Here is a 23,794-nt window from a genome sequence, read left to right on the forward strand (position 1 = left end):
GGGGTTATTTGTAATAAAGAACATTGGGAAATGTGTTATCTTGTCCCGTGACGTGATGGGGAGCCCAAGCTGTTTTTGCATAAAGATAATGGATTGGTACTAGTTGGTGAGTGGTCACAAAGTAGGCCTACCAACCCAATACTTTTATGCAAGTTGTTACAATGGCCCAGTGGATATCTATTAACAGAGGTTTCTAGATCTTGAGTTTAGTATAAAAGTACAGTACAATTTTATAATGCATATTAATAAATATTCTTTATTTAGTAAAGTTTGCACATTGCGCTCTTATCACACCCAATTCATAATATAAATGGATGTTAATCCTTTGTAAAATCTCTATATTTAGAATTTCTGTACACATTTATTGGTACGTTTATCACTACATGAAGTGTCACAGAAGTGAGACAAAAACAGAAAAGGAAATCAAAAAAGAAAAAAATAAGACTACTAAAATATATCCCTAATGTCACAGCTTGCAAGTTTGATTACCAAATTCCATTGTGCCCTTTAGCAACAGCCCTACATGGAGACCAACAATTAACAAGGCTTTGTCAAAAGGAACCATTACAGGGTTGGAAGGAAGGTGGGCAAGAAAAGCATGTGGGCACAAGTGAGAAAAGAGATGAATAGAAACTAAGAATCACATTTAATTTAATTCAAACAAGTTAATAGCTGAACGAGATACCCAAATGTATTTTTTTTTTCACTAAAGGCGGCGCAGCAGTGGTCATGAGTGTTTTCCCATTGAACGATTTGATGAGTGCAGCTACTATACTTTATCTCTAGCAGTAGCTAGTCATTCAACACCACAGGCTGGCTTGCTCTGCTCAGTGGCACGGCAGTAGTTAGTGAAATTTTCTTTCAAATGCTGACGGTACAGGTCGCGGTTGTTGTAGAAGGACTTGTTACTTTCAACAAATGCCTGGATTTCATCCTGCGTTAGGCCGTTCTCGTCCGATGTCCCTTCAGAATCCTCCTGTTTCAAGAATGTATTCATATCACAGGGGGGAAAAAACATAACAAAAACACTTTAGTATGAAAGCACAAAGATACAAACCATACATGTTTAACTTTTTTTTGCATATTTGACTAACCAGAAGGTCCTTCAGACTTTTCGTGTTGGCGTCTATCTGGCCACACATGTTTGCATCTGGAGGCCCATGATGATGGTTGAGGTTCTTCTGATGCTGTGCCCATGGTAACTGAGGTGAGGAACACACTTCTTTGTTTCGGCAAGTGTGTGACGTTGTCGGACTGTGTTCCCTTGTGTTCCCATCTGTCTCACAAACTTCAGCCGTTAGTCGCTGTAAGACAACGAGAGACATTGCAATGGGACATAAAAAAATATTAGTACTATACTATACTACTGCTGAAAGTTAAGCTGGTATAAAGAATTGTGATACCAGGAGTGGAGGGAATTGGCCTTAAAGGTACATTGAATGTTTCCATTGTGGATGCCATCATGGAAACATTTCCTTTCCAGTAGTTATTTTTTCTTAAAATGTTAGGTTAGCAGTAGCACACCCAATAGCAACAAAATCTCTATAAATAATTTGGGGTTTCAACCATAATACTGACCTATCTAGTATTCATTCATTGCAGACCGACCACTAGGGGGCGAGCCCAACTGGTTTGTGATGGTTTTTGAAAGCCATGTGCCCATAGCCAACACCATAAACTAGTTAGTCACCAAGTGCACAATCCTTGTTGATTTTTGACAAGTTCATTCCCAGCTATGTTTAAAATGATCTGTTGCCCTGTCTTTAAGACAGGTCACACACACTGTAGAGATAATGTATCTGAAATGTCCTCACCTGATCATTACATAAGCCTTTCCCCTTTCTTTTCTTCTTTTTAATTTTGCACTTAGTGTTTTCTTCAGAGTTCGCCCAACACTCCACACAGCTGTCCATTCCATCCTCCTCCTTATCTTCTGCACAGTGGTGGCCAGTTGTGTAATCTATTTAGAATGAAAACAAAAATGTGACAAATGACTTCATTTTTAATATGTGACAAGTTGAAGGTGTTCAATATGACTGACCTGCTTCATCATGGTTGCAGATTCCCTCAGTGCAGCCGACATCAGAGCCCACTCTTGAGCCAGTCTCACTTCCTTCCATGCTTGAGGAGTAGCCACAGTCACTACCATTGCAGTTGGGAAACAAACCTAGACAGTACATTGGGGTGGGGTGGGGGGGAGAGATCCTTTTCACTTTAGATAATCACCACATGCAACCTCAAATAAATTAAAATGGGGATAATGGAGAGGCAATTATGATTCTCATGTTAAGATTAACATTGATACCTTTCTTTACTGGGGTTGAGCCCAGGATTGTGCGGTCTGAGCAGTTACAGGAAGTGCTTCCATTGACAACAATAACCTCCTCAGTGCTGACCTCTTCTTCCTCCTCCTCCTGCTCCTCCTCCTCATCCTGGCTACCACAGGCATTGCAGGTGCTCACCACAGACTCAAATGAACCCTACAAAATCACATACCGTTCAGCATGACATACAACAACAGGCAAGGCAGGTGTGAGAAAACCACACATGAAGTCAACTGGTAACTAGTTGAGTTGCAATAGTGTTTATATAATATTATTGCGGTCCAAAACTGTTACCTTTCATAAAAATGGGGAAAATAACCTGCTTTCCAATTAGGGATGCACAGATATGGAATGTTTAAATTATCAATTTAGCTGATAGCCAACACCGATTTGTTTAGTCATTTCTTCATTTTGTGCCAGGGAAACAAATAACTGTTCAGAATATACAGCTTGGTAGGCTGCAGATAACTAACACACCAACATTTCCCTCATGCTGATATTGGCTCAGTATGTGGTTCAAACCATAGAGTTATAATATATTGGTTCACTTCAAACCCAATACATTACATACATTGCAAATCCCTTGCAGAGGTACACGCAAATACAACTGATTAAACTGAACGATGTGTGCGAGGCGGAGGCTTAAGAGTTTTTGTAACGCAGGCAGCCAGGCCCCACGGCTCCATTTGCTTCCATTTTGTGCCCTCTGACTTAGCGTGGAGGGCTGAGGATTGCGATGTAACATTTCCAACCAGCAGCGGAGAACAACAAACGGTCAGTCAGTGGCCAAAGATAAAACCAAGAGCTGGATTAAGAAAGTCTGCTGGTTCTGGCAACAGATCTTGCCTAAATATGCCCTTTATATAGAGCGTACCAAAATCTCCTTTAGGGGGCGTCAACATATGTGTCACGTGGTAGCAGCCGCCATACTTGTGGGGTTGTCTGGTTTGTTTACAAGTGAGCGACAATCCGTGTGCGTTCTTTTTTTAAACACCAGAGGGAGTTCAACAAACGAGGTGCAAACTGACATCTCACAATGGTGCCCTGTAATACTTGTAAGTATGTCGTGCCCGTTTTTTTTCGTTCCATCCTGGTGTTGGCTCACCGTTGTCGCCAGGAACGAGCTCAATGTTTACAAAAACAGACAACATCACTCTATGAGTGATGTGGGTTAGAGTTTAAAGCCCACAAAAATGGCGAAGCTAGCTTTTCAGATGCCCCCCGCCCCTCTTGGTGACGTACACGTTTTTTACACTCTACATAAACCCCTCCGCTGCTTTTATTGATATTGTAGCGTTTTATTGTGTTTGTGCGTCTCAGATTTGCTGGCTAGGTGACTAGACACTAGACTAGAGCATCTTCTCTATAAAACGCACAGACACCTAATTATACCATGTGGCGCAAATTGGAAGTATGAGGACTACAACACATGCAAGGTCAGATTCATTACCTCATCCAAACTTTTTTCCTTCTCCTCAGGTTCAGGTTCCTGCTTAGTAGAGTCGAAACCACACTTGTTTTTGCGACGGTTCTTTCGCTTTTGTCTCTTTTTCTCTTGCTTCAACTCTTTCACCCTCTCCTCCTCAGAGAGCTCCTCAACAAGCTGCTCCAGTCGGCTGAAGCCCTGCATCTTCTCCACAGCCATCTGGATCCATTGGGGTTAAGACACATTAAGTTGCACATCAATCAGAACACAATGACCCATCCAATCATTCCAATGTAACCATTTTATCGGTCACTCACAGGCTTAAACAGTACGTACCTCAAAACTTTTGCGCAGTGCATCAATTCCCAAGTGGAAGAGCATCTGCCATGTCTGCTCCTCCGCCCTCAGTTTCTGCCAGATCTTGTGCAGCCGTTCATAAAGGTGGATTCCTAAACAGGTTAGGACTTCCTCTTGTGCAATGTCAATCGTCTTTGCATGCCTCTCTCTGCGTCTAACAAAGAGACATTCATCAAATACTTGACTGCTTCAAACTACCAACAGGCATAACAAGAGATTTTTTGCATCCAAACTGGCCTAGTTTGGATTCAAAACCATGAACCTCAGTCCTCGGAACCGATTGCCAAGTACGAGGTTCACACAAAGGACAACCGTTTTGGCACTCGGTGCAAATGGAACCCAACAAAACAATTAAAGCAGCAACACTGACAATGTACAATGGCAAAGAGGTACAAAGGATATTGTGAAAGAAAAATGCACAACTGTAGCTTAAAAGAGGTGCAGCCACCTGGCCAGCTGGGGCGCCTGATGGAGGGGAAAGGAACAATAACGTGTTCCTTCCACACGCTACGTTGGGGGAAACTCTTGGACTCCTCATGCATAGAAGCAAGCATGAGGTCAGTCTACTGCCCCCCCCAGGTTGGCAAAGGAAGTGTAGCACCCAGGATTACATTAGATAATTGACTGGGTGAAAAAATTAGTTGCAAAATTGTGGGATAAAAAGAAAATGTAAAAAAAAAAAAAACATCTGCAGCAGGAATTCCAGCAGTGCACTTACTCATAACCCCCTGCAAACTCAGGCTCAGCCCGGCCAAGGAGGTGGGCGATGAAGTCAGTCTCACAGCACACATGGACATGGCGTTCATGGGGGCAGCAGCAGAGACCCTCATACAAGGCAGCACAGTATCCCTTCTCCTTAGTACAGTCCAACTCCCCCACTAAGATGTTGTACGCCCTAAGCACCTTATTCTTGCAGTCTGTGCAAAACCTGTGGATGGATTGACAACATATAATTGAACCATTTTCTCTTAAACAGATATCACCAAAGACATGTTAATTTCAGTTCATAGTCCAAAACAATATTTATGATGACAGAAACTTTCAGCCTAGACTGTAAGAGTTGTAGGCTATACAGTACCGTCAGTCAAAAACAATGTAATGAAATAACGCCTTCTGTAAAACTAACCCTAAAATATCCATAATAAACGATGTAATAATACTAATTACGAATACAATATCAAAATCTAGTACTTTTTATTTTATATATTTTTATTTATTTAGATTTTCACTGAAAGATATCCCAGGATCAGGTAGACACAGTAATAGTCATGATAACGGATCACATTCCTCGGGTAATATGACAGATTTAAAGTAAGTACAACATAAGATCCGAGTTATTTTGTTTGCATGTAAGAGGTACAGAGATAAATAATAAGGAGACTATGCTACTGAACACCCCGAGCCCCTCCCAAAAAGTAAAATATATATTTTCTCCCCTTCATACCCAATTTGATAATATGCCAATTCCCCAAAAATCTAGTACTTTAATCTAATCAGATACATTTGCATCCCTTCTTTAAACAGAATCCAAAAATAGGAAAAGTAGCATTAGTAACACATTACCTGTGTTTGCGCAAGTATGTCTCCAGAGTTTCTAAGAGACAGGCACTATCGATGAGGACCACCTCATCTCTGCACTCCTGAGACATCAGCTCCCATACATCCATCCAACTTCCCCTGTGAACAGAAGCCACAATTATTAACCCATTCTGACCTGAGATCAGATTCTAAAAATGTCTGTCAGTCGCTCTTCGATATTTCAAAAATAGCAGACCTACAAGCTCGTAGCGTGCCACTCGGTGGCGCGCTATGAGCTTGTAGATCTGCTATTTTTAAATAGCTAAAGCATAACATAATGCTAACACCTAAATGGGTTCCCACCCAGAATGGGTTAAGACACTGGCATCTATACTGACAAACATCACCGCCTATCAAGACAATCAGCAGCACTGCCACTGCACTGACCAATCAACCACAGTGAGTTCTCCTAAACAGACCCAAAAATTCTACTATAATGTATAAATGAAAATGTAACCAATAGCATCTAATGATTTAACGTAAAACATGATATAAAAGCCAATTCCCAATGTCCAGACTCTGAAGCATATTACCTCTATGGTATAGGTAACACAAAATATTTTCAATATCATATTTGAAAATAAAATTCCAACAAAATGATGCTTTAGCCAAACTTTCGAAGGACACAAGGGTAAGATAACCCTTTCCATTAAAGTGTTTTTGTGCATAACCTAGTGTTGCAATTAGAGTACTCCATTAGTACTTTTCCAAAATAATGGCATTTCTTTAAGACCTATATTTCCCTGTTCTTTCTGTTGCCACAAGGAAAACGGAAAACCATTTGCATAGTTTTCTGATAAATGAACAAGCTCGTCTGTCAGAGACTTGCACGAATGTTGTCATTGTGACATGAGTTTGACGACATGGTCGGCCGGTCCTTCCATTAGTACTCTGCCTGTACTGTGAGAGTACCTGACTAATACAAACTAACAATATGCATTTTACATGAATGAATGCTTCCAGGTGTGAGTGGATTCAAATGTAGCCTCTACACAAGAACATCCTGGAACTTATAAAAGAGCTGATGCAGCAGTCCAAGAATGAAAGAAAGACATTGGACATTACTCACCCCAAGGGCTTGGGTTTGTGCGTGTCTAAGGAGTGCAACTGACATCGCTTGTTCTTTTTGCTTTTTGGGATAGCATCAATCACGTCATTCAGCTTTAACCTATAGAAACAGAGGCATTGAACACTGAACAGGATGTAATGGATACAACTATGACATAGTTTTCTTACAGGGTGTAAGATATAAGGCTGTAACTGATGCTGCAACACAGCTACTCGATTTGTAGAGTTATAGTGATGTAGTGATATAGTTCAAACCAAAAATAAGATTACCAAAGACTTATGTTAGCGGTCAACAATGTATAGGACATAAAATAACACTGACTGTAACTGACCTATACATTAGTCTCAATTACAGATTATTTTCTTAGCGATTATTCTATTGATTTATTTTCTGCTTAATCAGGAAGAACTTATTTACTTTACATTATTAAACCCTTTTGTTTAATATCAACAAATCAATAATACAATTATTATACATAATCTGATATCACAAGTACTCAAGCAGAGAAATAATTACCAATATTTAGACAAAAGAGATCCATCCCTATGTCTAATAATGGACTGTCCCTCCTCCCCCTTACGCACAAAGCTTAAGTGAAATATCAATCAGCACCGCAGCAATGAAGAAACAGACACACATGACGGTTAAGTTGTCTAGTTTTAAATGCATACGACAGCATTCAGGTTGGACTGAGCCTTGGGAATACAGCAAACGAAGACCAGGCTACATTACTGAAACTCACCCATGGAAGTAGAAAAGCGTGTACAGTTTCTTTACGTCTTCCAAACAGGCCTTGGTGACAGAGAGTGTGCTTGTGGACGTCACAGTGAGAGGCTCTAGGGCAGGGTTCCCAGACTCCACCAACTGGGAGAAGAGGCGCTCCACACTCCGTCTGCAGCCCACACACGGCACCAGCTGGGATAGTGCACTGAAAACCTCTCTGGACGTTACAGTCATAGCAACGTTCAAATCTTCTTGTTTCAATTTAGAGAGGTACTAGGAGATGAAGACATGAGACATACCCGTTATGATGACTATTTACAGAACACGTGGAGCCATGACTCACCTCTCTGACACATGTTTGTTTGAGGTATACTTGTTAGTTTTATAAACCGTTTTATGCTGGCCAAACAAAGCTCCTCACCTGGGCAAAGGCTTTTAATTGAGAGCCATTAATTTGGTGGTTGTCAGCTTCCATGACACTGTCAGAAAATTCCATCACCATCTGAAAACAAAAGTGTGTGTGGGGTCACTCAGCAGCTCATGCAATCAACTCAAGTTATTAATCATCTCTGGTCAAAGAGATGGTAAGCATTTCTACCCAACTTCACCAAAAACGTGTGCCCACTGCCCACTCCCCTAATATTCGTTTTGGAAAGAATACAATAATTTATACTTTAACTATCCACCAAGAAATAAGATACTTGAGTTGAGATACCATTTTTCAAAGTGGCCGTTTGCCAGAAATAGAGGGTATGCAAGTGACATCATCATACCCGGAAGTTATGCGGGAACGCCTACTGAGTGGCAAAAAAACTACTTTCTGGCATTTTCAGCCCATACATCCACACAGAAAAGTCCTATCGGATTGCATTAAACGACGTTAAACAACCACTCACTTTGCCACTCACAAATCCTATATTGGCTGTACTGTTACTGTTAACTAGCCACTTTGACAGGTAAACAATGATTTCAAGGTCCTATTCTATCCAACCTGCATTACTGTGCATTAGAAACGGTCCTCAGTGTTTCTCACGTCAAGGCAAAAAAATATTTAGGAGCAGAGGTCTAGCACACAGGATTAAAGAGATCAAATTATAGGTGGTTTTGGTTGCACACAGGGACTATTATCAGTGCAATGACAATTAAATATTATACCACTGAGGTTCTAAACTTCAGTCTATGGGTTACTCATGATTTGTTGACGTCCTTTACAACACATTACAAAATACGCTTCTCGAATATTAGATTAATTGAAAAAGTATTCACCAAGAAAATAATCGATTGTTTCAGCTCTACTCCCCTGCATTCCGTGCATTTGACCTAGCTAGTGTCCTAAATTGCATGCAGTAAGCTATGACTGTGGTGGTGACACCCACTGAGAATGATACAGAAATGCGTTCTTACAGTGAGACTATCATCAATATATAAGGGAATCTGCCTGGAGAGGAATGGAAAGTCTTCTTCCCCGTCCCTGCAAACCGCAACCAGACGCGCCATGTCTTCTGTGCAGCAGTGCCTGTACAGAACGTTACACACAGAGGAACTAAACTCAGTCACACACACTGACATTCACTGAGGCTACACCAAGATTATGCACCTTTATTACAGGTCACTTCAACACGCTGCAACTGCTACTGTAAATGTAAAGCAATCGTTAAGAAATGCGACATAATCAATGCATGTAGAAATCTATTTACCCACACGAACGCTTTGATTCTATGACACCGACACATTACGATTACACGTTAATCTTGACCCAGATTTACCCAACTAGCAAACTAGCTAATGAAAAGAGCGCAATACGAGAATTACATTTTAGTCAAGTCCAGCGCCGTTTAGATGAGACACCGCTCTGGTCAAGTAAGTCAAGTCTTCATACTAGACTTAACCATAATCAGTGGTTTACAAGGGCAGGGTTCACTCTGTGTTAGCTTATTTTGGCTATGCAGTTAGCAATACCAGAAACTACCCTCAGCTGGCTAGCTGACATTAGCTTGCTAACTTCATATACATGTATATATATATTAAAAGGAGATGTATTCAGAAAATAGAAAAACATTATAAATTACAATATGCGTGTCGTGTCAAATAATCAATATTTAGCCGAATTAAGTGATGCCATTGATGATACAGATTATTTATCTCAATGGCGATTCAGAGTTGGTGAGCCCTGCCAGTCCTTGCAAACTTAGCTAACTGCTAAGTAGTTAGCATCGCTATGTTACCTGGCTAAACGTTAGCAGTAAGGCTGCTAATACAAAGTTACAGTGCGCTACGTTGACTTTAATCGCATCTGCTATTTGCGTCTTTTCACATTGGCCGCACATTAAGACGAACTGCGGAAAGTGAGTAGCGTTATTTGTTAATAAGTCTAATTTGGTTTACTCACCCGCTGTCGAAAGTTGACGATTTAAATACAACAAAACAAACAAGTGCGACAGAGTACAGCAGCTTACTGCCTTACCTTTAACCCCGAGACGTAAGCGTACCAGCTGACTTTACGTGTTGCCAGATTGTGTGAGAGAAATAAGAAACCAGGTCCATGAAAAGAAGCCCGACTAGGCTATTTGAAAATAGCAGATATTTTCAAAACAATCATGGAAAATAATGTGACTGTGGAATATTCTTTGAACCACAACAACACAAATCTTGTATGGGGCCGGTTCCAGGCACAAAATAATTTTAGCACTGGACGCGTTTTCGGCATAAAGGGTTTCCGAGATTTCGTGTCCAGTGTGCAACCACCTTATTAGGGTCCTAAATTGGACAAATTATTACATTAATATGGAGGTCCTTACCTTGACATTAAAATGTGTGAGAAATTTGAGAATCACTGGTTTAAACAACATTAGGAAAGAAGCCCAAAAGCAACTCCTACACTTTGGAAACAAGCCCCAAAAAACGCAACCCATACAAGCAACTTTACAGAAAAACAAGCCCAAAACGGACATGGCAACACTACTGACTTTACGTGAGCCAACCGAGCCAACCTAATAAAAGGATAGAGGGAGGACCGGAAAGACAGCCCCGCCCCCGTGCTATTCATTTTCAATGAAGCCAACCAACCAAGTCTGGTCGTCGTACGACGGTGTCGCGTGCCGAATTGCACCTTCTTCTTTGCAAATACGGTGCAAAAATGGTACGATTTTACAATAATGCTAAGTAATTGCTAAAAGTATAATACAAAAAGCCATAGGGGCTAATATTTCCATATTGTTGTATTCAATTAATTAATTATGTTTTTTTTTTTTAATAAATAACCATTAAAGGACCACTTCACCACTTTTCAACCTATATCTTCATTATGTCCTCACTAATAATCATGATAAAATGGTGCAATTTTTTTCTACTCGGTCTGTGTCTCATAGGAGGGCTGTTGGCAGTTTAGAAACCGTCTTCCAGTGACATCATCATTAGGTAGATTCTTTTTTAAACAAGATTCTTTTACAAAAATGTTTAGATTTTCATTATCGTGAGAATGGTGGCTTCCATTTTCGCATTGAAACTTTTCAGGACTAGAAAGCCTGCAGTTTTTATTAGCTTGCATTCCCCATCGATGATATCACTGGAAGACGGTTTCTGAACTGCCCACAGCCCTCCTATGAGACACAGACCGAGTAGAAAAAAATCGCACCATTTTATCATGATTATTAGTGAGGACCTATTATATGAAGATAGGTTGAAAAGTGGTGAATTGGTCCTTTAAGGCAAAAACATAAATCCCAGTCGCTGACATTTTTGAGTGACTGTAATATAGCAACATAACACAGTTACAAAATAAAAGCTTTCAAACTCAATATTTTAATGATTGTTTGATTATTGATTGAAGTATTTATTAACAGAGAATTACAGTACATTTCAAGCACAACTCAATACAAGACTGTTAACTGTGGACGACACCATGAAGCATTACACTTGTTTAAAATAGGGGCCAATTCAATTCATCATAAGATTTAGAGATTTACAAATATACACTTCTATATAGCCATAAAAGGAAATCATCATAGAGGTACAGTATTACAGTGCGGGGGAAAGGGGGTGGGTGGGGGATTCACTTCAATTGGAGCCGTCCGTAGGTGCCCTTGAGAGCGGTTTTGAAGGAGTCAAGGGATTCGCATATGTTAATGACTGTTGGTAGGGCGTTCCACATTTTGGTGGCATAGGAGCGAAATGAATTTAATCCCTTGTTTGTGCCGAATCTGAATGTTGTTGGTGTATCGAATATTGTGGACCAGACCCATTGCAAGATGCTGTGAATCCATAACACATGGTTGTACACTAACTATTACTGCTTCCTTGTGGTGTTTGAGACTACATTATTGAACATGAAACCGTTGCATTGTATATGGGTTTGTAGCCAAGGCTAATTTGCAACCCCAGTCCCTGGTTAGGCCTTTCTATGCAAATATCTATACCTAAAAACAATCTTTTGAAATGAAGTGAAACTAATTCACTTTACTCTAATTACTAGGTTGACCACTGACATTGTGACAAAGACGGAGTCTTTAAAGTTGGCAGGCCTTTGCTACAGATATATTATAGTCTATACAACTATTACTCAGGGCTCGAGATTAACGGCGTCCCGACGTCTGTAAAATATCTATTTTCATGGTTGTGTGTGTGCTACAGAAAGGGACATGGGGCTACACTACAAGTTCATAAAGGTTTATACTAAGCAACATTTCTGGGTCTAACATGGGACCCAGAGCCATGGGACCTATGGGGGCTTCCAGTAGTCCAGTAGTTTTCAACCAGTCGTCCGGGGACCACCAGTGGTCCTTGAGGGGGATTCAGGTGGTCCCCAGCTAAATGATGGAGAGTTGGTGACCAAATGGACCCTTCTAGATCTTTAACTCTTGTGAGTGTAAATTGAAACCAAATGGACCCGTACGTGTCCATTTGGTTTAATTTTACACTCTCAAGAGTTACATTATTGTTAAATATCGGCATTACTTAACTTACAAGAAGTCTACATACACAATTAGATAGGCTACTGTAGAATAATTGTTATTTTGATCAATGTTGCCTGTTATCTCTTCTATCGTACCAACATCAATACAGTGTGGAATTGTGTCCAACCTATCCAATGACAACAAAACCTTTTTGGGTTTGAGGTAAATATCATCAAATGGTAGTCCTATTGGCTCAAATGCCGAATAAATAACGGGCCTTGATACAAAAAGGGTTGAAAACTATAGTGTATTTCAAGTTGATGCTTTGGCAGAAATCAGAGTCGTGAGATTCAGCAAATTGTATAAAAGCGAAGATGTTTAATTGATAAAACCCACTGCAGTATAGACTATACGCCTGTAAGGTCGTCGAGGCTATGGCATGTGTTCAACGGCAAGAATATCAGTGAAGTGTCTTTGAACACGAGGAAAGGACTAAGACTACATTACCACATACTTCTTATTATAATTATTAATATTATAACATCATTTCTGAAGCAGGAAAAGCTATAAGGCTTTCCTGCCACATTGGCCCCTTTTCCACCAGTTGGTTCCCAATGTGAACCGGTTCAGTTCTTTTTGGTTTTTAGTCCATGAGCCAGAGCTCCAAAATTGGAACGTTAATTATGAATTGAGTAGGCAAAACCATACCTATATTAGATTGTTATCACCATGAAACTTCCCCAATTGAGTACTTACATGAAGGCAATGATTTATTATATTACAAATTTTACATTTTTAAATATGCAAATGAGGCATTATGTAGGAAAATATGCAAAATAATCAAAAATATGAAAAAGGTACTACTGTGGAAGGGTTATCATGTATTAATTTACTTGTATTGATCCTATAAACAATTTAATATAGGGTATAGTTTGCCCACCCATTTTGGAGCTCTGGCTCATGGACTAAAAACCAAAAAGAACTGAACCGGTTCCCATTGGGAACCAACTGGTGGAAAAGGGGTCAGAGTGGTGTTAAGGGGAAATAGCAGCAGGCACGTCTACGGTTAAGAATAATCTCTTGAAATATATACTTTTTAAATGTAGTAATAAGAAAAATGGGATGTTTGAGAAACAGAGGTGGTCCACTGTATTTATATCGGCCATGTGACATCTTACGTCATTTAGTACCCTAAACAAACCCTGGCTGGCAAACGATTTGTCATACGTGCTAGACATGGCTTGCAAATGATTTAGGTCATAAGTGCTCTAAATAAACATAAAAAAACCATAGACGTGGCTGCCATTATTGCCATATGACGTAATCTTCAAAAGCCATGGATTTTGAATGGGCTAGTGCCCCTCAAAAACTAAAAGGTCAAACCTGAGGTCAGCTACTTACTTCCAAGAGATGCCAATAGTTCACCCACCGTCAACTCCACTATTGGTGTTCTTGTCCAATTGCACATCACAGTCCTCATCCCGAAGTAATACACACAAGCACAGGAAAATAAGTTGACGTACTTTATTCCTAAAACAGAAGCCGCACCACCAACCGCTGGCATGGCATTCATATATAATTATTTATATATATACTGTATATTGCCGTTTGGTTTTTGTGTCTAAATGTGTGGTATAAAATACTATATACGACAATGTACCTCTTTATTTGAACACAGTGAACTTCATTGCTGTACAAGTCCTCTGATAGCTACAGCTTTGCTGTAAGTCCGCCATGCTTTATTTGTATGTCTCTAAATGTTTGTATGTCTTTAATTGTTTTGATGAATTGAACAATGTGGACCCTGTTGTAAACAAGTGTAATGCTTAATTGGGTCGTCCACTCACAGTTGACAGTCTTTGTATTGAGTTTGTGCTTAAAATGTACTGTAAATTCTACAAACTGTTAATAAATATTTCAATCAATCAATCAATCAAAAGCATGGAACATAATTCTCTAATTCTTCTGTACATTGTGACAATACAAATATTCTGTCTCCATTACAAAAAATAATACTCCTTTTTATGGGATTTGTGATGGGGGGAAAAACACGCACGCATGCACGCACGTACGCACAAATTGAAAGGACGGAGAATGGAAATGTAATGTCTAGAATATAGATTAATTGCAGATTGGAATTCAGGTTAAAGCTATATATACATTGTGTAACTTTCTCGGTCTAACCCGGATTTGAACCCTGGTCCTCTGCCGAAAGTGCTGAAATATTTACCAGTGAGCTAATAGAGGCTGCCTGCTTGCTCAGGGGATAAATATAATTGAGACTTTCGGGTCAGAATTGGTGTCAAACCCAGAAACAGGACCGCGTCAAAATCCTGGACACAGGATTTAAATGTCTCAATATATAGTCAGTATCAGGGAGACCATATAACACTCAACACAATTATATACGTTATTATATTAAACTCTAAAAACTCTACCTTGTAGATTTTATTCACAAAAAAAACAGATTTAATGTTCAGACAAAAAAGATCACACCTGTGTGAAGTGAGGGGCATTCTTATCATAATCCATCATCATCATCATTCTGGCCAATCACAATTTGCGTTCTCATTTTCCCTCTTCGCTTTTGTCTTCAATGTTTGTGTAAGTGTTTTACACAAACCTGGAAACTGTGCATAGGGAGGGCTACACCCCCCCCCCCCCCCCCCACCACCAATAATAAATAATTAAAAAATCACACCTGTGTGAAGTGAGGGGCGCTAATATATTAAAGTCTAACTCATGTTGATTATAGACTAATCCACAGAGGGGTGCCCTGGGACTGACAACCCCGTATGAGCGGCTCGAACGCTTGCAGCGCGAGGAAGACCGCTAGGAGTTCCAGATAATTGATGTGGGCGGACCGCAAGGTTCCATCCCATATCCCTCTGGCCGACCTGCCTTCGTGGGTGGCCCCCCATCCACTCAGGCTCGCGTCCGTAGTGACGACCTTCCTGGCCAACGGTAGACCAAGGGGGACTCCCTCCGTCAGGATCCGTCTGTCCGACCACCATCTCAGGGCGAGCGTGCATTCCCTGGGGATTGTCACTCGCCGCGAGAGGAATCTGGTGGGCACCCGTAGAGACCTCAACCAGCGCTGAAAGGGTCTCATGTGGAGTCTGCCCAACCAGAGAGATGGCCGATGCCATCAGTCCCGCCATACGTAGGCAGATTCTGAGTGGCAGTCTGTGTCCTCTCTGGAACAGGGCCACGCACTTCAGGAAGGCGTCGATCCTCTCCGGGCTCAACCGAGCCGTGAAGGAGACTGAATCCAGTGCTATGCCTATGAAGTTGATCGACTGGGCGGGCACCATAACACTCTTCTCGTGATTTATGGTGAACCCTAGGGAGGACATATGGGACACCACCCGAGTGGTGTTCCATAGTGCCTCCTGTGGCGAGCTCGCGCTCAGAAGCCAGTGGTCGATGTAGCTTGCTACACGTAGACCTTGTCGCCGCAGAGGGGCCAGAGCCGCCTCGATGCATTTGATGAACACCCTGGGGCTCAGGGACATCCCGAAGGGGAGAACCGTGTACTCGTACACCTTCCCCTTGAAACCAAACCTCAGGAACTTCCTGTGAGGTGGGTAGATAGGGATGTGAAAGTAGGCGTCTTTCAGGTCTATAGATGTGAACCAGTCGTTCATGCGTATAGAGCGCACAAGAGACTTGGCTGTCAGCATCTTGAAGCGGAAGGACTTGAGGTACCGATTGAGAGCTCGTAGGTCCATGATTGGACGCAGCCCCCCCCCCCCCTTCTTCTTGACCAGGAAGTAGCGTGAGTAAAACCCGCTGCGACTCTGGCTCAGGGGTACCTCTCTGACAGCCTTCTTCTCCAGCAGAGAGTTGATCTCCTGCTGGAGAACCTGATCCGCTTCGCCGTGTGCATCGGAGTAGAGGATTTCTCCGAATGCAGGGGGTCTCATAGCGAACTGGAGCCTGTAACCTCTCGCCCGCCACAAGGCCAAGGTCCCGCCCCACTGTGTCGGAGAGCCCGGGGGCTACTCCTGGCAGTGGGTTAATGTCCCTCCGATGTTGTTGTTGTTGTTTTGTTTTTAATGGCATCAAAGCCTTTATTACAGGAAAATAAACATTTACAACGTTTGAAACAACATTTTGAACATTCTGATGAACGGCCGCACCCGTGGTGACGCTCCGCATCATGAGCCGCCGCCTCTTTCTGGGCGGTCTGAGTGTGGGAAGGCCACTCGAATCCAGGCTCGGGGGGGGAGGGGAGACGTCTGGTCTCGTCTCCCCTGGGACGGGGACGGTGTCACTTGTTCTGCGGCTCCCTACGGCCTTTGCCCTGGCCTCGTCTGGGGCCATGGGTTGGGTGGCCGCAGCCACGCCCAGCCGGGCGTCTGTCACGGTTGGGGGCGTTGGCCGAGGCACCGATGATGGTGCTGGAGGTTGGTAGACAACAAGCCGGTGTGGTGAAGCATACATGAATGAGTGAGTGCAGCTAGTCCTATTTGTAGCCTCCCACACCTGTGTGCAGTGAGCAAGCTGCCAGCCACTCAGCCTTGATTGCTGGATTGGCAGTGAGTCTCCATGGGCCTTTTGACAACACAGAAAAAGGAAAACAACTGAGGATAAGTAGGAATGGAGATCAGAGTTTCTAGGTGAAAGTGATTTTTGCCATTGAGCCCCATTATACATTTCTCAAATGTGAAAGCACTATATTTCTAAAACTATGAAACATTATAAAAGATTCCTTTTCAGGCAAACATGTCCACCGTAAGATGAACCTAAATAGGCTAGAATGAGGTTGCTAGGTGTAAGTATGTAGGACTAGTAGCATGGCAAATTTGTGCTATTACCATTGAGAATGCATTGGGCGTTTAAGTTAAATAACCCAGGAACTACAAAACATTTCAAAGTTAAAAGTTCCAGCATGTGTGTCCACAGTAGGCTGAATTATAAAAAGTGTGAATGGTGAAAGTGTTTTTTTTGTGCCAATATCTGCCATTGAGCCTCATTATAAATGTATCAAATTTGAAAGCACTATATTTCTAAAACTATGAAACATTTCAAAGATTCCTTTTCAGGCAAACATGTACACCGTAAGATGAACCTAAATAGGTTTGAATACCAGTTTTTGTGATTTTCCAATTAACGTTTTTCAATTCTGAACAAAAAAATAAAATCAAATTAAACAAACAAAAATCACAAACATGTTTTTTATATGTTGGATTCAGATTGAAATAAGGCAATTATACTAAGGTGAAAGGTCCCCTGACCCCTGACCTACACGGATTTCCATTAAAGTCAATTCCTAATGTGATCAGAATACTAAAATCCCCTGACCTAAAATACTGAATGGTGTGTAGGTTATTTTGATTATCACAAGATGGCGCCAGAGCTCTTTTTGTAAACAACGCGAGGAGCCTGATACTGTGGACTGTGGATGATAACTTGTCCAAAAATATTGTCCAGAGCAGCAGTTGCCATTGTTAAAGGACCACTTCACAACTTTTAAACCTATCTTCATATAATAGGTCCTCACTAATAATCATGAAAAAATGGCAAATTTCCTACTCAGTCTGTGTCTCATAGGAGGGCTGTGGGCAGTTCAGAAACCGTCTTCCAGTGACATCATCGATGGGGAATCCAAGCTAATAGAAACTGCAGGCTTTCTAGTCCTGAAAAGTTGCAATGGGAAAATGGAAGCCATCGTTCTCACGATAATGAAAATCTAAACATTTTTGTAAAAAAATATGGTTAAAAAAAAATCTGCCTAATGATGATGTCACTGGAAGACGGTTTCTAAACTGCCCACAGCCCTCCTATGAGACACAGACTGAGTAGAAAAAAATCGTGCCATTTTATCATGATTATTAGTGAGGACCTATTATATGAAGATAGGTTGAAAAGTGGTGAAGTGGTCCTTTAACTCAAATGTTGGTCATCTGGCAATAGAAGTAACAAGGATATTGTAAACTTGTAAAGTAAACTGAATAGGAACAGAAACATCATCACATTTATCCATCATACTGTAAGTCACCAACTCTTTTTTTTTTTCTTCCACCTGCAAACGTGAACAAACTATTTTTTAAAGGACAACTTCACCCATTTTGATCCTATCTTCATTGGGCCTCACTAATGCTCATTATAATATGGTAGCCTACTATTTCTGTCTACTTGGTGTCTTGGAGGAGGGCTGTGGAGTGTGAACAGTTTAGAAATGTGGCTACCAGTGACATCATCGGTAGGCAGGGCCATTTCAAATAAGATTTAAAACGTGAAGAACAATGCTCTATTTCAGCATGCTATTTTCCAGAGAGATTTCTCTGTATGGTTAGCTTGGAAATATGTCACTGGTAGGCATGAGTCTGTCCATAGTCCACCAATAGACACAGAGGAGATGGATATTGTGCCATTTTATAGCATAAGGATTAGTAAGGACAATTATACGAAGGTAGTGAAAATAGGTGTGTGCATTACGCAATTACTATAGCCTATGCCGTTTTAGTAGCCTGTTTACAAGAGTTCCATCATTCCATGCATATATTTTTTGTTAGTTTAACCTTGTTTAGATATCGCCTAATAATAATGATGCACTACTGTATGTCGTCAACAAAGTTTTAAATCATCCTAGCTCTTTATTTGATCTTGATACTAATTTACCTGAATTTGATTTGCTGCTTAGTCTTTTTTATTTGATGTTATGTCATAGCCTACCTGTGATGGATGACATTGGATGTCCAAGTGGCAGACAACAGTCTGTTGAATCGTGATGCTAAGCTGCAGCTGTGTGTGCACCAGTGCGCATGTGAGGGACAGAGACATCTGTATAGTCACGTTTTCTACTCCTGCAATCTGCTGCTCAATGTGCATGTCAGAAGGGAAAGAAATACCAGTTCGCCGGGCTGTGTGAGTGTGTGGCAAACCGTGGCCACCATCATTGTTATGTGAGTCTGAGTCCCACTTTTCCTACTAAATAAAGATGCATCAATTCAAAACACTACACATATAGATGTATAGCGTATAGCTGACTATAGAGTAAAATGTGGCTTTGTTGTGAAGATAGTTTTGGGTTAAGGAAGGTAAAAGGTTGACAGCCACTGGGCATTTAGATGCAGTAATTTATAATTTAAAAGAGATTGCATTCATAATCTTTTTGCCTACAATATTTAGAATTTTTAAGATAAGTGCGAATACACGCTCGTGCTTGTGTATTCACACACACACACACACACACACACACACACACACACACACACACACACACACACACACACACACACACACACACACACACACACACACACACACACACACACACACACACACACAGATATTATTATTTATAATATAATGTATTGCCATTGCAACATTTGAGCAGCCTGTGTATGGTTAAATCTAAATGTTTCATTTTTTTTCACTGTGTGAGTTCCCCGGGGGACAAACAAGAGAAACAGTCAGCAGATTTTAATAACATGTACAAGCATGATGTTTACTTTACTCACCAGAAATCAATGTCTTCTTTGTGCCAAGCAAGGTTGGTTTGCTAAGGCAGTTTGTTCAGAAAGGTCATTTGAGTTCAGCAAATGATTTTGATGTTGGGTATAGAATAAGTCTCCCAGACACACACACACACACGCACGCACGCACGCACACACACGCACGCACGCACGCACGCACGCACACACACACACACACACACACACACACACACACACACACACACACACACACACACACACACACACACACACACACACACACACACACAAATGCATCCAGAGCAGCCAGGAAGCTTATGAAACCTTATCCCATATAGAGCAAACACAGTGAAACCTTATCCCATAATACTATGTAGAAGAATCCAACACCACACTATATGCAATAGAAAGGTTTTATTTTGATACTTGAAGTCAGTTGCGTTTGTTTTTTTTTGTTTTGTTTTTTAGGGCCTCTTATGCGCAGCTTTGTCTGTTTGGGTACACCCGTCACCCAAGACAAGAGGCGGCAAGAAAACGCCTAGACCAGGCATCTCTTCCTGGTTTTTAAACAGCTGGTGGATGGAAATTAAGCTTGCACACGGCTGCAACTTGCAGCATCGGCTTCCATTTCTTTTGCAGACGCTGCTAGTTGCAGACAGCAGCGGCAAGCAAGCGTCATTTCCATCCACCAGCTGTTTAAAAACTAGGAAGAGACGCCTGCTCTAGGCACTTTCTTCCTGCCTCTTGACGCGTATGTCTGGGTGCAGGCTTTTGTGTGAACACAAACACAATGATTTGATTGGCTGATCATCCCATAGAGATGATTTAATTGGCTGAGCAAAGTACTTATTGAGGATAAAAAGTGAGAAAAGAGAAGACGCCAAAAGTGATTGGCCGAATGACATTTGTGATGATTTGATTGGCTGAGCACGGAATGTGATGTATGATGATTTATGATGAAGTATGATGATAAGAGCACCCCTCACTTCACACTAGTGTGATTTGTTTTTTACTGTTATATGTACCACATACCACTTCATTGTAAATTGAAGGCACATGGCTTGACACAAGACTACTAACTGTCTTGTGTGATTATTTAATGATAGGCTCTTGGCTTAACCACCTAAACCCTCAATAGTTAGTTGCTTAAACTAATACTTAGTTAACCGGGGTCGGCCCTGTGCTTGGTCTTCTCTTTTTGCAACGCATTGTGAGCCTGTAAAGTGGCTATTTTGGTGGAACGTTCCCCCTAGAATAGGGATGCTAAGGTTCAAGTGGCCTTTTTTTTAATAACAATTGGTTTGTCTAGATTGGTTCCTTCTTTGATCGATTTAAATTACAAAAATGGACCATTCCCACAAGGTTACTGTGTTGTCAATGAACAGAGACAGGAATGAAGTAGCAAGGCTAAACGTTGTTTGGATTAAACAGGATTGATGCACAATGGATAATGTAATGTGCCTTTGATTATTTTAATTGTTGTTGCATGAATTATCCAATAGCAGTTCACTAGATGTGACTTATATGCCTTGGAATGTGTTCTGAGGGCAGCATTCATGAATATCTATGGTAACATGTTCAAGAGGGTTTGGAGAAATATTTTAGAAGTAAAAAATATAATAAACCTAAAACTTAACTTAAACTAGTGCAACTATGCATTTCTGCACAGGGACACTTTGGCTTCTAAATCTGTAGTGTTGATTATTTGGAGAGTTTCATTAACTTGCATATTATTATTATTATGTAGGCTATTTATTTTACTTCGTTATTTGTTATTATATTATTGTTATTATTATTATTATTATATATTGTGATACACTTACTGTAAGGTGCACATGCATACCATTGCTGTCATAAACATTGTCCATATGTCTTTTATTTAAATTTTTGTTTGTAAATTAATGCCTCACTTTGTCATACTACAGTGTCACACAAAAGTAGCAAAAATAGCCGAGCTGCAAGTAAACAAGAGCTTGTGACTAACGGTGTGTGTGTGTGTGTTTAAAAATACATTAGATATATTGGAACATAAGTTATTATTTCTATTTCCTGAAAACAAGCCGTTTCCACTCAACAGTGACGATATGTAACCTGCAATTTTATTACACCTATCATTATTATCTGTGCATTAATGTGCAATTACTACTATGTGAAAATGCTACGCAGCTATTGCTTTAAGGGCGAATTGTTGTTGCTATCTAAACGTTCTAAATGTTTTCTGAGCTAGATTTCATACGAACTTGCAAGGCACGAGAGGATATTACTCGCTGCCAGTGCTAGACTAGCTGAAGCTCTGTGCTTTGTTCTCAGATCGCAGGGTTAATGATTTTCCATACTAGGTGGGGAGGGAGGAGCAGAGCAAGTTTTTCAAGCGTTTTCTGTTGGAAAATTAGGATGCAGCCCCCGTTGTCAGAGTGGAGGAGCTGTCTGCCGCTTTCCCAGCAGCCCTTTGGCCAGTGACAGGGAGATGGATGATATCTGCAGCCTGGCCGCACTGCTCCCCCAACACTGTCTGCTCTACACGCTCCCTCTACCGCAGCGCGCGCACGCACACACACGCGCACACACGCACACACACACACACACACACACACACACACACACACACACACACACACACACACACACACACACACACACACACACACACACACACACACACACACACACACACACACACACACACACAAATAAACCGAAATAGAGCAGACAATAACACACCTATAAACAGACTTTCTCCTCGCCGTCTCTCACGCACACTGTTTGAGCATCGGCTTATTTAAAAAAATATATATACAAAATTTAATCTTTGTTGCCTTTGGCCATAAAACCAATATACTACATATCAAGGGAATGGAAACTTCAGAAGTGACAACAGACACATTATGTTGATAGAAAACCGCCGGCTTCATTCACTCTCTGCTTACACAGTATGAAACCAGTATACCAGTATATGCACAGTGTTTATGAATGACCAAAACACACAGAATCATGTTAGATGTATATACATTTAATAACACCAGGAGATTTACAATATGTAATATGTACAAGTCGGTGTATCCCATCATCTATCTGATAAGTATAGAGGCAAAAATGCTACAGTATGTTTAATTAAATAGTATACACATTACATACAAATGCTGACAAACACTGGATTTACAATTATTGCATACATACAGCATACATTCCATTGTTGACAGAAAATAACTACATAAGCGATTACAGACTGAACTGTATGACAAAATAGCACATACTGTAGCACAATCCAGCATACAATTTCCAAGCCTTTCATAAAATAATAAGTTGTCGGCTATCTATTCATAACATGCCTGTAACTCTGAGAATGTACAAATGTAACAGTAACAGTGGAGCTGTGGATGCTACCTTACAACGTTGCTGCATATCGTCACTGTCAGGCAGAAAACTTGTATCTCCGTATAAAAAACAAAATCACAAATGAATGCCCTACTTTCACACACAAATATCGAAAATTGCCGATCTACAAGCTCACAAAGCAGATTGTGAAAGTGAAGGACACAGTGTGTCTGTGCAGGGATTCATATTAAATCAATGAAAAGTATTAACAGTGCCTATAAGAATAACTATATTGGGATCCATCGGAACACAGGTTATTTTTATCCACTTTCTGAAAAGTAACAATTGTTTGGGGGACATACGTGGTTTCTGCCCAACAGCGACAATATATTTGAGTGTATGCATTGGAGCTGCAAGATATGGACGTCATATATGTGCATATGAAGGGTCAGAGGGTGTCTCGGTTGTTGGAGTCCTCAGGGATGTCTAGCCCTTACCCTCCCCTCTCCTCCCCTCTGCTCCCCTCTGCTCTAATATGCTCTCCTCTCCACCCCCTATCTGTTGTGCTCCCTTTCCTCTGCCTATTTTCATTACCCTTACCTGCTTTTCCTGCTCTCCGCCTCGGCACTGATGCTGCAGCCGGGGTCCAAATCCAGCCGCCGTAC

The 23,794-nt window shown here is 41.0% G+C and overlaps 1 protein-coding gene across 2 annotated transcripts; it reads right to left on the reverse strand.

The window, feature by feature from the left end:
• Positions 1-228: 228 nt before the first annotated feature.
• ggnbp2 (gametogenetin binding protein 2) lies at positions 229-9,961 on the reverse strand. Of its 2 annotated transcripts, none has more exons than XM_083771935.1 (14): positions 9,942-9,961; positions 8,882-8,993; positions 7,899-7,979; positions 7,497-7,750; positions 6,755-6,853; positions 5,671-5,784; positions 4,826-5,035; positions 4,087-4,261; positions 3,775-3,969; positions 2,306-2,480; positions 2,042-2,167; positions 1,815-1,960; positions 1,095-1,304; positions 229-976 (listed from the first exon to the last, which is right to left on the reverse strand). In XM_083771935.1, the coding sequence occupies exons 2-14, from the start codon at positions 8,972-8,974 to the stop codon at positions 797-799; spliced, it is 2,058 nt and encodes a 685-aa protein (XP_083628061.1). In that variant the 5' UTR covers positions 8,975-8,993; positions 9,942-9,961; the 3' UTR covers positions 229-796. The 2 variants fall into 2 exon arrangements, with proteins under 2 accessions (XP_083628061.1, XP_083628060.1); XM_083771934.1 differs by having other exon boundaries at positions 9,867-9,954.
• Positions 9,962-23,794: the final 13,833 nt, after the last annotated feature.

Source organism: Protomyctophum parallelum, assembly GCF_964188405.1.
Source record: "Protomyctophum parallelum genome assembly, chromosome: 1".
Classification (NCBI taxonomy): Eukaryota; Metazoa; Chordata; class Actinopteri; order Myctophiformes; family Myctophidae; genus Protomyctophum; species Protomyctophum parallelum.